General features: G+C 32.4%; 1 protein-coding gene across 1 annotated transcript in view; it reads left to right on the forward strand.

The window, feature by feature from the left end:
• The window catches only part of LOC142321124 (RYamide receptor-like), a 160,496-nt gene extending 151,375 nt beyond the window's left edge, over positions 1-9,121 (forward strand). The window contains exon 5 of the mRNA XM_075359115.1: positions 1,634-9,121. Coding sequence (XP_075215230.1) covers positions 1,634-1,921 — 288 coding nt within the window. The 3' untranslated portion in view covers positions 1,922-9,121. The remainder of the gene's footprint in view (positions 1-1,633) is intronic.
• Positions 9,122-14,357: the final 5,236 nt, after the last annotated feature.

The raw sequence follows: 14,357 nt of genomic DNA on the forward strand, positions 1-14,357 counted from the left end.
GGAGTAATCAGTTGATGGTCTAAAAGACGACTCCTGTAATTAGGGCTAGGAACGGAGAATGGCGTAGCGACCGGAATTGTCATAAGGTCGGTGTCTTCCCCTACGGGAGTTGGGATGTTCTCTTGCTGGGTACATCCAAACACGTATGTGACACAATTTCTTTCTGGGCATGGAGCTTTTCGAGACAGACTTCAGAAATTTGGCCTGGCGGACTCTGGTATGTGTCCGCAAGACAGATTGTTGGACGATGCTTATCATGTGATATATGAATGTACTAGGTTTGACTGAATGCGCAGGGGACATTTGTCCGCTTGACATTATCGGGTCGATACTTGAACTCCGTGTTAATTGGAACAGCCGGGCCGAATGGTTGATCGTATCAAATTTTATTGCATATTTGGCGAAAGAAAGGATCGCTGAAGGGGTGTGATGTTCAGTTTGGACATTTCTTCTTTGTGTTTATGTTTGGCTTTATAGTTATTTTGTTTTATGGTTTGTTAAACTTTTGCTGTTTTTGTTTTTGTTTAATTATAGATTTGTTTGTTTTTCGGTAGTTATTTTTTATGTTACATTATTTATTTTTATTGTTATGTTTTGTTAGTGTTTTTCTCTTGCGTTTTATGATTCGTTGTGTGTCGAATTCTTTTTGCCTTTCGGGTAGGTACAGTTCAGTTTCTTCCTTCTTAGAAAGTTATTCAGACTTGTTTGAGAATTGGCTTCATGTTTTTTGTTTGGATTTATGTTAGTAAGACACCGATGGGAATGTCGCTTGTGGCATTCTGGCTGAGGCATGACTGAAAGATGTCATTGCTGAAGTACTGAAGATGACCTCCGGTAAAGCCCATTATGACTAGGTACGGAGGGAGTGACGTGGCGACCGAAATCGTCACATGGAGCGTATCTTCCCGTATGGGGTCAGGATGTTCTCTTGTGGCGGACCTTTAATTTCAGAATGAAAGGCGTATATTTGCGTTAGCACAAGAGCAAAAATCGTCGATCAGTAATTTGCTCAATCCATTCTGTTAAAAAGTGCTCTCGATCTCCCGAGGAATTTAAGGAAAACAGGCAGCCTTGAATTTACTATCTTGGTAATGTTATCTTCTGCGGTTATTATCTTTTCCTAACTTTAGAAAAAAAGGATGCAGAATACAGAATTAAAATGCGAGGATTCAATATTATCCTTGCTCCCTCCTTTTTCATGTTGCATCCTGTAAAGACCTGTACTTACAGAATAATCCAATTTCCTTTATATCCTTTAAACGTAAAAGATTTAAGAGATTTTTAAAATCGTAACATTATGCTGATCAATTAATTTACAAAAGTGTTACAAATAGCATAACATTCTTTTCGAGATTTTTCACTTACTAACAATTTTTTTATTTCTGCATTTTGATTTTTTTCCGACTGAAGTAGGAATGCTTCAGATCTGGAAAAGGTAAGAATCTAAGTAGAGCAACATGGTTATTTTTCTAACAGTTAAAACATTTGCGCTCAATTTAAACGGAGGAAGGCGATTCCAAAGAGAATGACAATTGTCCTACAGTTAAGGGAATTTTGGAGATAATTAATTAAGCTTTACTTCAATAGTAATAAAAATAATAATCACGACTAATTTGATCGTTATATTTTTCAGATTATGTGGGAGAACTATCCAGAATTATCTCAATGGACAGGAATGCCGTATTTATGGTTCGCATGTCACTGGTTAGCGATGTCACACAGCTGTTACAATCCATTTATATACTGCTGGATGAACGCTAGATTTAGAGCTGGATTTTGTAGCGTCATCGGTTGTATATTACCGAGAAGAAAACGTCGAAGGCCACCTCCAGACACGCTGGGTAGAGTAAATACATGTGCAACGTATATCAGCGTAAGAAGACAAAGAACTTTCACATTAAAATCTGAACATCAAATATGAATATTTCTAGATTATTTTACAATACAGGTAATAGATATTATATTACTTGACACGATCGACAATTACAAGAATTACACTGGTTTTCAAAAAAAAATTATGTATTCAATAAAAAGTATCGAGTACTATTATTTTTTGCGCTGATTTCAAATTTGCAAACAAGAATTGAATGGAGATCAGGATTTTTTTAGTAACAGATATTTAAAGAAAACCTGACGTTTTATTAACGAACTGTACAGCCTATAGTATGAAATTATCTTGCGTAATATTCCGATTTTCTTTAGTTTTCTCCAGGCTCTGGAATGTTCCTTCTCAGTTTCAAACAATAATCAGCAAGAATATTCGGGCTCCACCTTCCCTGGTAGCATATTTCCATCTGTAGAAAACGTTCACCGTGTCCTTCACTTATGTCGCCAAGGTTAGGTTGAAAAAAGTCGAAATGTGAATACAACACGTGCATTTTTGGAGACATATTACGTCGGTTTCTTTACAGCTTTCAAGAACTTTACTCACCAGTTCTAGGTAGAGCTTTCAGTTTGTTACGCCAAGAAATGATTTAACAACATTTTGAAATGATGCACGCGCTGCTTTCCCAGATTCATTCAAACTCTCGAAGTCAGAAGGATTCTTCATTAGCTTACGTATCTGCAGCCCAACAAATATTCATTCGTTGATTTTTGCCTCTCTGATCCGGGGATACTTGCTCCTAAGGTGTAAGAAAACTTGGCAATTATGATTTGGCGTTGTCAAAATTTTTATCAAACCGTTTTAAGTGAAATAGTGGAAGATACACATTCTTCGAATTCACAGGAACTTGACAAATAAAATTTCTCTGCCCGGTTATGAGTGCTTCTTTTAACACAGATTTATATACATCAATGTAATAGTGGATTACTGCCTGGTCTGAGTTATTTTGCATTAAAAATAGTGATTGAAATTATTAGTGATGTCGTTAATAACGGCTATTAATTAATGCATATTACTGTGATAAATTCATTTTCCCAAGAAAGAATGAGTTATAGTGAACAGTCACTATCGATGTTAATTCTATGAGTAATACCGCATTAGTCAAATTGGTCACTCCTCCAAACTATTTCACCTTATGCCATTTATAAAGATGGTTCGTTGATAAGCATTTTCAGTCATTCATATTTCATTAGTAATATAAACACTGATTCTCAACAAAGCTTTACCACTGTTTAGTGTTAATGGAGAAAATAAATCGTTTTAACAAGTTTATTTTTTTACGAGTGACAATTACAAAAGAAAAAAATGAAGCATTTAGACAATTTTTGAGGTCATATTTGAATTCAGCGTCAAAAAATACACAAAATTAAGCCAAACTTAACTGTCACAAAGCTCTTGCAGACCAGTGTTATTAAAGTGTTTTATTAAAAATTATAGTCGAATGAACAAATCTTCTTCCAAATGTACTTGGGCCATATGCAGCCAATTCTTTTAGCTAATAAATAGTGATTATTCGTTATTTAGGTAAAACATGCTTTTCATATAGTTTTTAAGGTGTAAGTCTTTTCTAAAGAAAATAAACATTACCCAATACGTCATAAACTATGTGAAATTCCAATGAAACTTTAACAACACCGCATAGAAAATTGGGTTTTGTAGAAGTAATTCGAATTTTCTACAACGATTTCTTATATTTGAATATAAGAACATAAAACAACAAATAAAGAATGGATCTCTCGACGCACAAGTCCAGAGACTATTGATGAATGAAATTTATGAAGTTTGAGTTCTTTTATTTTTCTCCAAACGCTAAGAGAGATGAGAGATAAATTTTCACATCAATTCTGAACATCTGCGTTTGGTCTGGCGGACGATTCCAATTAAAATGAAGTTACACACTTGTTTTACTGTGAATTATCCATGAGGAAATAAAATATCACTCGCCTAATTTCCGCAGGTGATATTAACTTCATCGTATTCGTTAATCTACGAGTATCATGGTATTTTATTTGCGTCCATATGATTAATTCAATTTTATCCTACTTTGCTGTGTAAATAATTCAACACTTACATTGAAACAATGTTTTAAAAAATGTAATTCCTGTCTATAAAAATTCTGTTAATACGATATACAATAAAAATAAAGTAACATACATACCGGTTCTACAAATAGAGAACTATGATAATAAATAGTTATTGAAACAAATCGTAAGTCAAAATTACACTAAATACCGTTTACAAATCTTTATCTTAAATCATAATCTTGATGGTCTTATCAATTGTTAGACGATCATAATCAGTAGACCTAAGACAGAAATACAAATAAAAAAGCCCGAAAAAAATTCCATAATTTTCCAGGTTAATCCCTTGATAAACCTTTATTTCAAACACACCAGTGGGTTTTTAAATAGTAATGACCCTATTATGTTTACTTAAAATCTATCCAATAAATTATAAAATGCAAATAGGAAATAATTTTGGAAATTGATTTTAAATAAATTGAACAAACAATTTTAAAAATCGCTTTCTGCAGTATTTCTGGAGGTTCCGGAGATATTCACTAAGTGATAGAGAGTAACGAATGTAGTACTGTTTACCTAATTTACCCATTTTATGATTCTCTTATAAGGAAATATTTTAATTAAATCTCGCGCGTTAATATCACTGGAGAACAAAAAAGAATTTCTTTTCTGAGGAAGAAAAATATGCGATTCTGATAGTATTTTTTCTCCTGAATTCAAATATGATATCGCTTTTTCCCCATCACGCAAGGTTTCTGAGAGAAATTTATAATTTCAAACATTTTAATACTTTCTGCATTCTTAACTTAACAATATTCAAACATTTGACTCGCCTAGAAAGTAAGAAATGACGATTTTCTGCTACATTTCGCCTGTGGAGTGACCCTCTTAATGGGCCAACAATAATCGGCCAGAATATTAGGATTCCATTTACCTTGATAGCTCTTTTCCACAGCTGAAATTTCCTGATGAAAGTGTTCCCCGTGCTCATCGCTCACTGCGACAAGATTTTCCGGGAAAAAATGTACGTATAAGTGCAGGAACTGTTTTTCTAAGGACATATTACAATCCAAATTTGTATAAGATGTTATAAGATCGTTGACAATATCATGGTAATTGTCCACCTTTCGATTCCCAAAAACTCTCAGTAGCATTTTTTAATGCTAGTCAAACTGCTTTCTCCAGTGGATTCAATAGTTCCTCAAACATTTCATCGTGCATTAGTGATCACATTTGTGGACCCAAAAATATTCCTTCTTTAATTTTTTGCATCACTAATTTTAGGAAACTTCGGTTTTAATTACATTAAACCAGGAGTATTGTCCATGGCCTTGAACCAAATTCCTCATTAATCCTAGTTTAATATGTAGGTGAATACACATTTTTAGGATTACACAATGGGTCATGTTTCACATTCTTCTGTTCAGGAATGAGTGATTCGCTTTAGGCCAATCTTTTCTAATGGAATCTTTTTTTTTCTGTCCCTACTACACCATTCACACAAAAACAACAGTACTTTGTGTAACCACACTGCAGACCAAGAATAAACGCAATTACCTTCAAATCAACACAAATACTATATTCATACAGTGCATATTAAGCTTTTCTAATATAGATTTAAAGTTTTCATATGTTTCTTTCATACTAGTAGAGAGAGCCACAGGTACTGATGGGAATTTATTTCCATTATGCAGAAGTACAGCTTTTAACTACCTTTAAAGGGATAAATAGGGATACCTCCAAATCATAGGGATAGCAAATGGCATGTGGCGTGTGCTATTTTTCCATGCAGTGAGAAGCCTAGAACACGATAAACAACAGACATGTGAGGCCCAGACCCTTGTCTGCTCCCCAACTTTACACCCAAAATAAAGTTCACGTTTTTACTAACGAAGTAACATTTCGCCTTTGGGACTTGAGCGTCACTTCACCAAATACATAACAAAAATTGTTAGGATGATTTAAACAAACTCTAAGCATTTTGTAACTAACGACTAATTAAAATAATAAATATGTAATAAATAGTAAATATGTAATAAACATTAATTCAGATACACAAAGCACTCACAATGATGTGTTTACTGTTTCACTAATATCTCACAACCGGCATCGTTCTGATAAATATGTGCTACACTACATCACGTTTGAACATGTATATACACGTCTGAATCTGCACATCAGTAGCAACGCTACCCTTTGAGTCAGCTCAGTTGGTTCCATCATATTTACAATGCTTTAGAACCTTTTACTTAACAATGAACAAACAGACGAAAAAACCTTTTAAAATATTTAAAAAAATTGAAATACCAAAAAACTCTGAGTGATGGAGAAATTCCTAATACATATTTGAAAATAGGATAAAAAACTGCATTAAGTACACGTATTGGTACTCGTGAGACAAAAATTATGTTGACCAGTGTATTCATTTATTTTAATACTAGAAGAAAAGTTATAAATATGAAATCAAATACCACCATACCCGCTTGTCTGTAGGGGTGCAGACTGGAAATTATGCAGTCTGACAAGGTTGTCCACGTTTCACACAATTTTTGTGTTCCATTTTAATAATTTCAGTCACAACGCAGCTAACTGTTTATCAATCGATTTAAATAAATGAGGCGTCATTTTGTTCAAATTAAACGCATACAATTTACGTAAAAAAAAAAAGATAAAATGAATATTTACGAATAAATTAATGATTAAAAAACGTTTCTAGCTATTTTTTTTTGGAATTTTCAAACTTATTTTGTAATGTTGTTGAGTATATATATCCAAATTTCATTAAAATATTTCAATCTGTTATACAAATTATCTCAGATCCTGACCCCCGTAGGGGAAGAAACCTACCTGGCCTTGTGACGATCCCAATCGGCACACACCCCCTACATTCCTAACCCTGATGGGCTTTACCGGAGGTCGTCTTTTAGACCCACTAAACTTGATAACACAATACACTCATCAGTTTGACCTCTTTCAGGATGCCACCGATGCAAAAGCCTCGGCAGACATTTTTATTGGTGAATTTTCACAACTTACTGTCTGTCGCTTTTTTCGTATGGCCTCTTCCAATCACGACCACTACCTACCATAACATACAACCCTCAAATATCAAATTAAGCGATTCGCGGAGCGCAATCCCCGCACCTTCCTCTAACACCGAGGGTTTCAGACAAAAATTCTTCCTATATCTAACTTCAATTAGACTATGCACTCAGCTCAAATCCGCTAAGGTATAGATTTTTATTGAAAAAAACACAAAATGTTGAACAAGGGGAAGATAAGAGCGAGAAAGGACATTTATATTAAGTTTAGCCGACACTTCCCAGGACACTCTGTATATCTATTGCCGGAAGGGGGAAAAATGGGTACCTGATGCCCTCTTGTCCGATGGGTCGAAATCAGGCCAAAACTTTGACATTCACATATATATATATATATATATATCCAAATATTTTTGTGCTTAATCTTAACTGTTTTAGTGAACGGGTTTTCGAGGTATGCGGTGAAAACTGTTAAAGAGTAATATTGAAAACCCTCCCTTTATCTAATTCCAATTGACTTAAATAAATGGAATTTTAAATAACTTAGTATCTTCATCGTACTAAAGTTCAATTTTTTAAGAACACTATACAAAAAGTTAAGTCTTAAAATCACGAAAACTACCTCTCCCGTTTTTTAAAATTTTTTTCCTAAAATTTAATGCCACCAATGTCACGTATATAGAAAATCTTTCAGCCAATTTTGAAGAATTTATGTTCAACCATTACAGAAATATTAATCAAAATACAGACCAAAACAGATCTTTCGGAAATTTTTGTGATTTTTACTTTTTTGGACTCAGGGGGTCATGAAACATTCGCAAAAAAACATGACAACGTACCGTTCAATATACTGTCTTTTTAAAGCTAGTTATAGCAGCTACATATTGCTAGCTATATCAATAGTAAAAGAAAACAAAAAACGAGAGAAAAGGATACATACTCGCCAGTAAAAATAAATACCCGCCATTTAATTAGAAAGTTTCATAAGCCAGGGACAATAGTCCAAGCTCTGCGATAAATAGAGGGATAAAACAAACCAGAACACTTGTGTTCCGTTCCAAAGAAACAAAGTTTAGTAACAACTACCAAACGTTAGCAAAGACTGGCCTGCAATTACGGAATTTTACTTTACCTGTTTCGACTGATTTTCTTTTTAAGTTACCGTCTAAAAGTTTTTCAATATTAGATGACATCCGGCTATGCGTTTGTTACTCTTAAACAATTAATAGCAACCATAACGACAAATAAACAAAAAATTAGAAATAGTCTATTTGGGATGTGTAGACTTTTCCATTTAATTATTCGTCTACTTAAGTTATCTGGTCTCTTATAAGAGACCAGAGGAGAATCACTCTCAGAATAAAAATAAAATCGTCAAAATCCGTGAAATTCGTAAGAAGTCAGGCTTGAACAATGTGCATACGACTGAAATCGAGAACCTTTTTAAATAAAAAATAAAAACAAGAATGAGGTTCACAAACCGACCCTTAATTTTATTTATTTTTTTCAACTATGAAGAAAAAATATTTTTCTGAAGCCTCTGAAAAATATCAAGCTTGACCTGGATTCGAATTCGAATCCAGATGTAATACAAAGATGTTAATTACACTAAAAACATTAATTCTTAGTAAAAGGTTTAATTTTCTTAAATATTTATTAGTAAAGGTAATAAGTGTTATTTAAATTCCTATGTATGTGTATATATCATATATGTATATATGTAGGTATAATATGTATATATAAAATAAAGACATAATATTTTACTTAAAAATATTACCTAAGTAGAACGGACATAGCCGGATTGAGCAACATATATGTTAATCTAATTTAAAAAATCATATTTATATTGTAAATTTAGTTTTAAGGAAAACGTTAAATGTTTGTAATTTTTTTAGAAAAATATGTACATTAAAAAGGTTTCAATATAGAGGAAATTGCAATCGGGTTATATAAGGAGATAATTATCTAAAGATAAGATGAGTCAGGTATGAGTAGGGGAATCTTACAACAAGGGTGGGGATAAAATATTGTTATTTAAGATGGATAGACCAGTTAATTTCTTAGTATGTAAGAGAATTTTGTATGATGGGTGTATTGTCACCTGAGGAAGCTTAGCGTACTTTAAGTGAAAAGTTGTGTATTTTAATTTGTAAGTTTGTTTAGTTGATTGGTTAACCCAAAAAATTAATAAAGGTAATATTTTTACTAAAATATGTCTTTTTATTATATTTAATTCTATCCAATCAAGAGGAAATTAAACTTAAATAAATTACATTTAAGTTAATATTTATATATTCATCCGTGGCCCATGGTATATGGTTACTAACGTTTCCCGTCGCGATCAATCAATTTTTTTTACCTCATGTTTTTTACTCAAGTAACTGGTGGGTAGGTGCAGCCAACCGTGTCGCACATACAGTAACACCTGCAGTTGAGTCGAACAGTGGCAGTAGCTATGTTGGGTCGCAAACAAAGCTACTGCCGCTGGTCACCGTAGAATCTACGGTGACGTAGGTGACCTTACTTAGTTTCGGCGGACAATGACAATACTCCTAACTTTATGCCCTTTGCTCTCAATGTCTTCCTTTATTACGGTCAAAGGAATAGAATGGGGAAGGTTTCTCAAAACCACTCTGAATGACCTATAAGATTATTTTCTTGTATCTGAATAATCTTTTTATAGCTTTTTATATGTTGTTAGAGAAAATTTGAAGCTGTTTGCTATCTATAACTCGCACATTGAAATCAGTTTCGACACTACAGATTCCAACAATTCATATAATTTTGAGATACAAGCAATTCCGTGCAGGAATTGTAGGAAGTTTAATATGCTTCGGCTGTTCACTGGTTGGATGGAAGACTCTTCCATCGGTAAATGCTCATAACGATTAGTAAGAGGTAAGTTGTCGCTAACATCACCTCGCGACACTTTTGGTGTACGTAAAACAGGAATCGTCGTTAAGAACTGTACTTCGAATGTTATCAATGTAAGTGAGGACGATTATTTGTGGCTAAGTGATTACGATGATAGTTGCGATTCCACGGATGATGGAATACCGATGACAGTAATTAAGGTAAATACCTACTGTAAATTCCCTGCTTTAATTAAATATCTACCGTATAGATTTGATTTATTGACACTATGCAAATATTAATACTGTTATACCCTCATTTTACTATGGTGTGATTTTGTTAATAAAATGCAAAAAAGTAATACCTTTTTTTTCAATTTTCAAACTTGGGTGTGCGTGGTACATGAATATATAAAGTATATTTTTAACCATTAGAAAAGGAAAATAAGTATAATTATAACTTTATGCGCGTTAGCAGTAAAAAGAAAATTATTCACCGGAACTGTTATGGATAAAACCATTACTGCGCTTCTCAAGTAAACGTAACTGAGAAATCCATTCCTACAGTAACCCCCATATAACTTGGTGGGAAATTTTGCAATATTACTGTACGACCAAACAAAGATCGTAGAAAAAAATTAAAAGAATTATCAGTTTTTTCTCCTTAAAACATAAAAAATCATTTTAATGTTGTTTTCCGTTTCTTTTTTTGGCATGAAAAAAATACGTGAATTATCAAGAAATTTTTGGAAAATAAAAATTTATAGTTATAAAAAATAATGGATGGCGATAAAAATTTTATATTTTAACATGTATTTCATCTAATAAAGAAACTCATTTCGGATCTAACGACCAATTTTCCATTAAATTTGTGTCGTTGGAATCGTCAGTTCTACACGAATTATTTTTATGTATCGATTAACACAGTAAAATCGAAATAAAATAACGGACAAAAATTTTATTTATGATTTTACGTAATTTCGTAATTTTACGAATTTTTACGTTTTAAAGATTTTATGTCATAAAAAGGCGCTCGTGGAAAGGCTGTTTTCTTTCGTTCAAGTAAAGTCTGGCTGCAATGCATCATGTAATTGCAAGTTGTTATTGTTAATCTGTATTTTACTATTTCCTTAATTCGTATTCTATTACTTGTAACAGGATGATGTTCAGATAAAATGTACTTGAAAGAAAGGACGGTAGTTTTACGCGCACCTTTTTAATTCTGAAAAGGTTTTAGATTTACGTCCATCAAACGTCTCCATCATTCTACTTAGATTTCCAAAGTAGAATTCGTATTGTACTGACCATTACAAATAATCTTATAAAAAACGCACAACAGGTCCTGGTATACGTTTCTTTTACACAAAACGTTACGGTGTTTTAAAAATCGTCCCAAAGAATGTATAGATCTAAAAAAAAAACCACGAAAGAGTTTAAAAAACAACACAACCAAAGGAGCCCATAATGTTAAGAAGTGAATTAATAAAAATTCAATGGAACACCTATTCGAATTAGATAAACTAATTAAGGACTTTTTTTTAATGGAAATTAAAGTGGAAGATAAATAAAAGACGTTTGGTTTTTTTTTTAATAAAAGTTAAAATCGATATTGTTAAAATAGGGTAATAGGACTTAACATTACTGAATGAAAAGAAAATATAGACTGCGTTCCGATTACCTAACTGAATGAAAAACATTGAATTAACGGACGAAAAAATTCAAAGAAAACAAAATGAATCGAATAAATTATCACAGGTTTAAAATAAAAGGACTGGATTTAAATAAACCAAGCCAGATTTTACAAAGCGTAGTGTTATTTGCATAGCTATCTAATTTGAATTTTTAATTAGATTTAGAGAAAATTAATTACAACCCTTTTCGATTCAAATAATTAATAGATTCGAGTTTAAGGTTATAAATCTCAGAATCGATTCTATTAATTTTTAGGAATTATTGCAGTACATATAATATAAAATTTGATTACCGAGAAACATTAATCGTCTTATTCACAGGATTAATAACCCAAGCGGTCACTTAGTTATTTATTTACATAACCAACGCGAGGTTACAGGGATCGAAACCACATTTAAAACAAAAATTAATTTCTTATTTTACACATATTTTTAAATCAAATGAAACTGATAAAATTTAAGTCTAGAAATTATGAGAATTAAAAAGCAAGAGGTTTATAATCCTACGACGGAAAATTTAGTCTATTGGAATAGCATAAGAAATTCTCATATTTTCGATTGCTAGTCACGAAAAGTAAAAATTAGATCTGTAATAAGCTATTAAGGATGAAACCCTTACTTTTAAATTACGTATCAATCAATAAACAGTCGGTTTCACGGCTCAAACCAGAGAATTGTGTTCATGAATCAAATAATGAATTTAAGACTTGTTCTTTTCTTTAATGTGCAGTACTCATAATAAAAACGATCAGATCATACTTAATGAAGAAAGTAGGATTATAGTTAAATATAGAAAAATAAAATTAGTAAATTCTTCTCCCTCTGAACAATGGATTTTTCGGTTTGAAACCACTACTTAAAATGCACTATACGCTGTAGAATGTACTTTTGAAACTATCAATGACAAAAATATTAAATGATCGCCATTTTGATTAGGGGTGGCGTAGCTGAATATTTTTTACGCTAACTTTTTTTCTAATAACCTTTAAAATTATTAGTAATAACCCTATCATTTATACTTAAAAGTTTAATGCCGGTGAAACCTTGAGGATGTGGTGGTCTCTTACTGCAAAATAGATCGAGGTTAACACTCCGTTAATTAGCGTACACTTTTTAAAATTGCATAATAGTAAAGGGCATGATTCTTGAAGCCACTATGTCAACTGAACTTCCTCCAGCTGACATTGTATTACCCGTGTAGCGTAACATACTACGCTACAGAATCTTCTGTATATTTATATATTATGCAAAATTAGCACTACTAATATTTATAATTATTATTTCATTCAAGTTAATATTAATGACGTAAAGACTTAACATTACATAACATTATTTAATTAATATTAAATAATATAATTAATCCATTTTTAATTGATAATGTTCAGTTATAGACCTTATGAAAAAATCTTCTTGTTTTACAATGAATATGATGCTGATCCCGAGATGAATTAAATGAGGCGTAATTAATTGAAGTTATATAAATTGTTTATATATCTTTAGAAAAATAAAACGTTAAGCTACTGCGCATTTTACATAAATTTAAATAATATAGACACTTTACAAAAATAAAAATAAACAACACTTAAGAAATTAAAGCGGTTGAACGTAATCATCCAAATTGCTAAATTTTGAATTTCTCATGTTGTCATTTCACGATCGCTATCATATACCGTTCGAAAAGATTCTCTATTTTCAACTATGTGCTCCTGTCTAGCGTATTCGTGTTTATTTTTTTGTATTTTTTCTCAATAAGTTTCCAATATGATGCGTCCATTTTAGAAAATATATTTTCGGCAATCCGTTAAACATCGTTAAAATCAAAAACCACACTGTGATTTCCAACGTATCGTTTTACTACAGGACAAACCATTTCAATAGGGTTTCAGTTTGGGCGATACGAAATTAGTCGTAACACTTCATGTCCGTTTTTCTTGGCAAGTTAATTTTGGGTAATTTTTCTTGCAGTGTTCTGTGATAAGATACGTTGTCTTGTTACGGAATTTTCGGCAAGATTTTTCATTAATTTTTCTTGCCCATTTTAAGTAATTATTTCCTTTCATAGTCGTGATAGTCGCCAGTTGTTGCACTTGCTTTCCAGATTAATGAGTCCAGAATAAATTCCGTTTCATCCCCAGGATGTATAATAATCAATCTACTGCCTTTAGAAATCGGAGGTAGAAGTCCTCCCCCTGAAGCATTCCTCCATGATTTCACTGAGATGACTTGACAAAATATACGTTTCATCAAGGTATACAATCGGCCTGTTTCCGATTCTGATTTTTTGGTTACGTTTACGTACTGTATTCACTTAATCCTGATGTTGAATAACAAATTTCCTATTGTTTTCAGTATTTTCAAATTTGAAACCCAACGGTTGTAGTACTCTTCTTAGGCTTCTTTTACTTCCTAAGAATCCTACTCAATCTTTCAGATGTACAAGCAATTTTAGAATGGTGGGCAACTGTTTCTCTTTAAGATGAAATTCATTTACGGTCCTTCTCACTAAGCACATGTCGAAATCATCTAGGCCTGTTACCGATTTGTCACGGATTTTATATTTTTTTGGTGTTCTGAAAGAAGCCAAAAAATTTACAAAAAAACCTTAAACAACCTTTTCTTTATTCACGCTTTTGAATTGAAATAATATATGCCTGACATTTCCTGACTTTCCATATTTACTCGTTTCTTCTTTCATGAATTTGTATTAATTACAGATTAACTCCCGAGCATGCCGACCTAATTTTTTACGAGTCACAGTGGATTTAAGTTCATTCATTCTGCTTGCAACCACAGATCAAATAAAATTTAATCCTATACTACACTACTATAAATCAAGAAAAGCAAAACGCCGCACTGGCGAAACGCAC

Source organism: Lycorma delicatula, chromosome 3, assembly GCF_047948215.1.
Source record: "Lycorma delicatula isolate Av1 chromosome 3, ASM4794821v1, whole genome shotgun sequence".
Taxonomy (NCBI): Eukaryota; Metazoa; Arthropoda; class Insecta; order Hemiptera; family Fulgoridae; genus Lycorma; species Lycorma delicatula.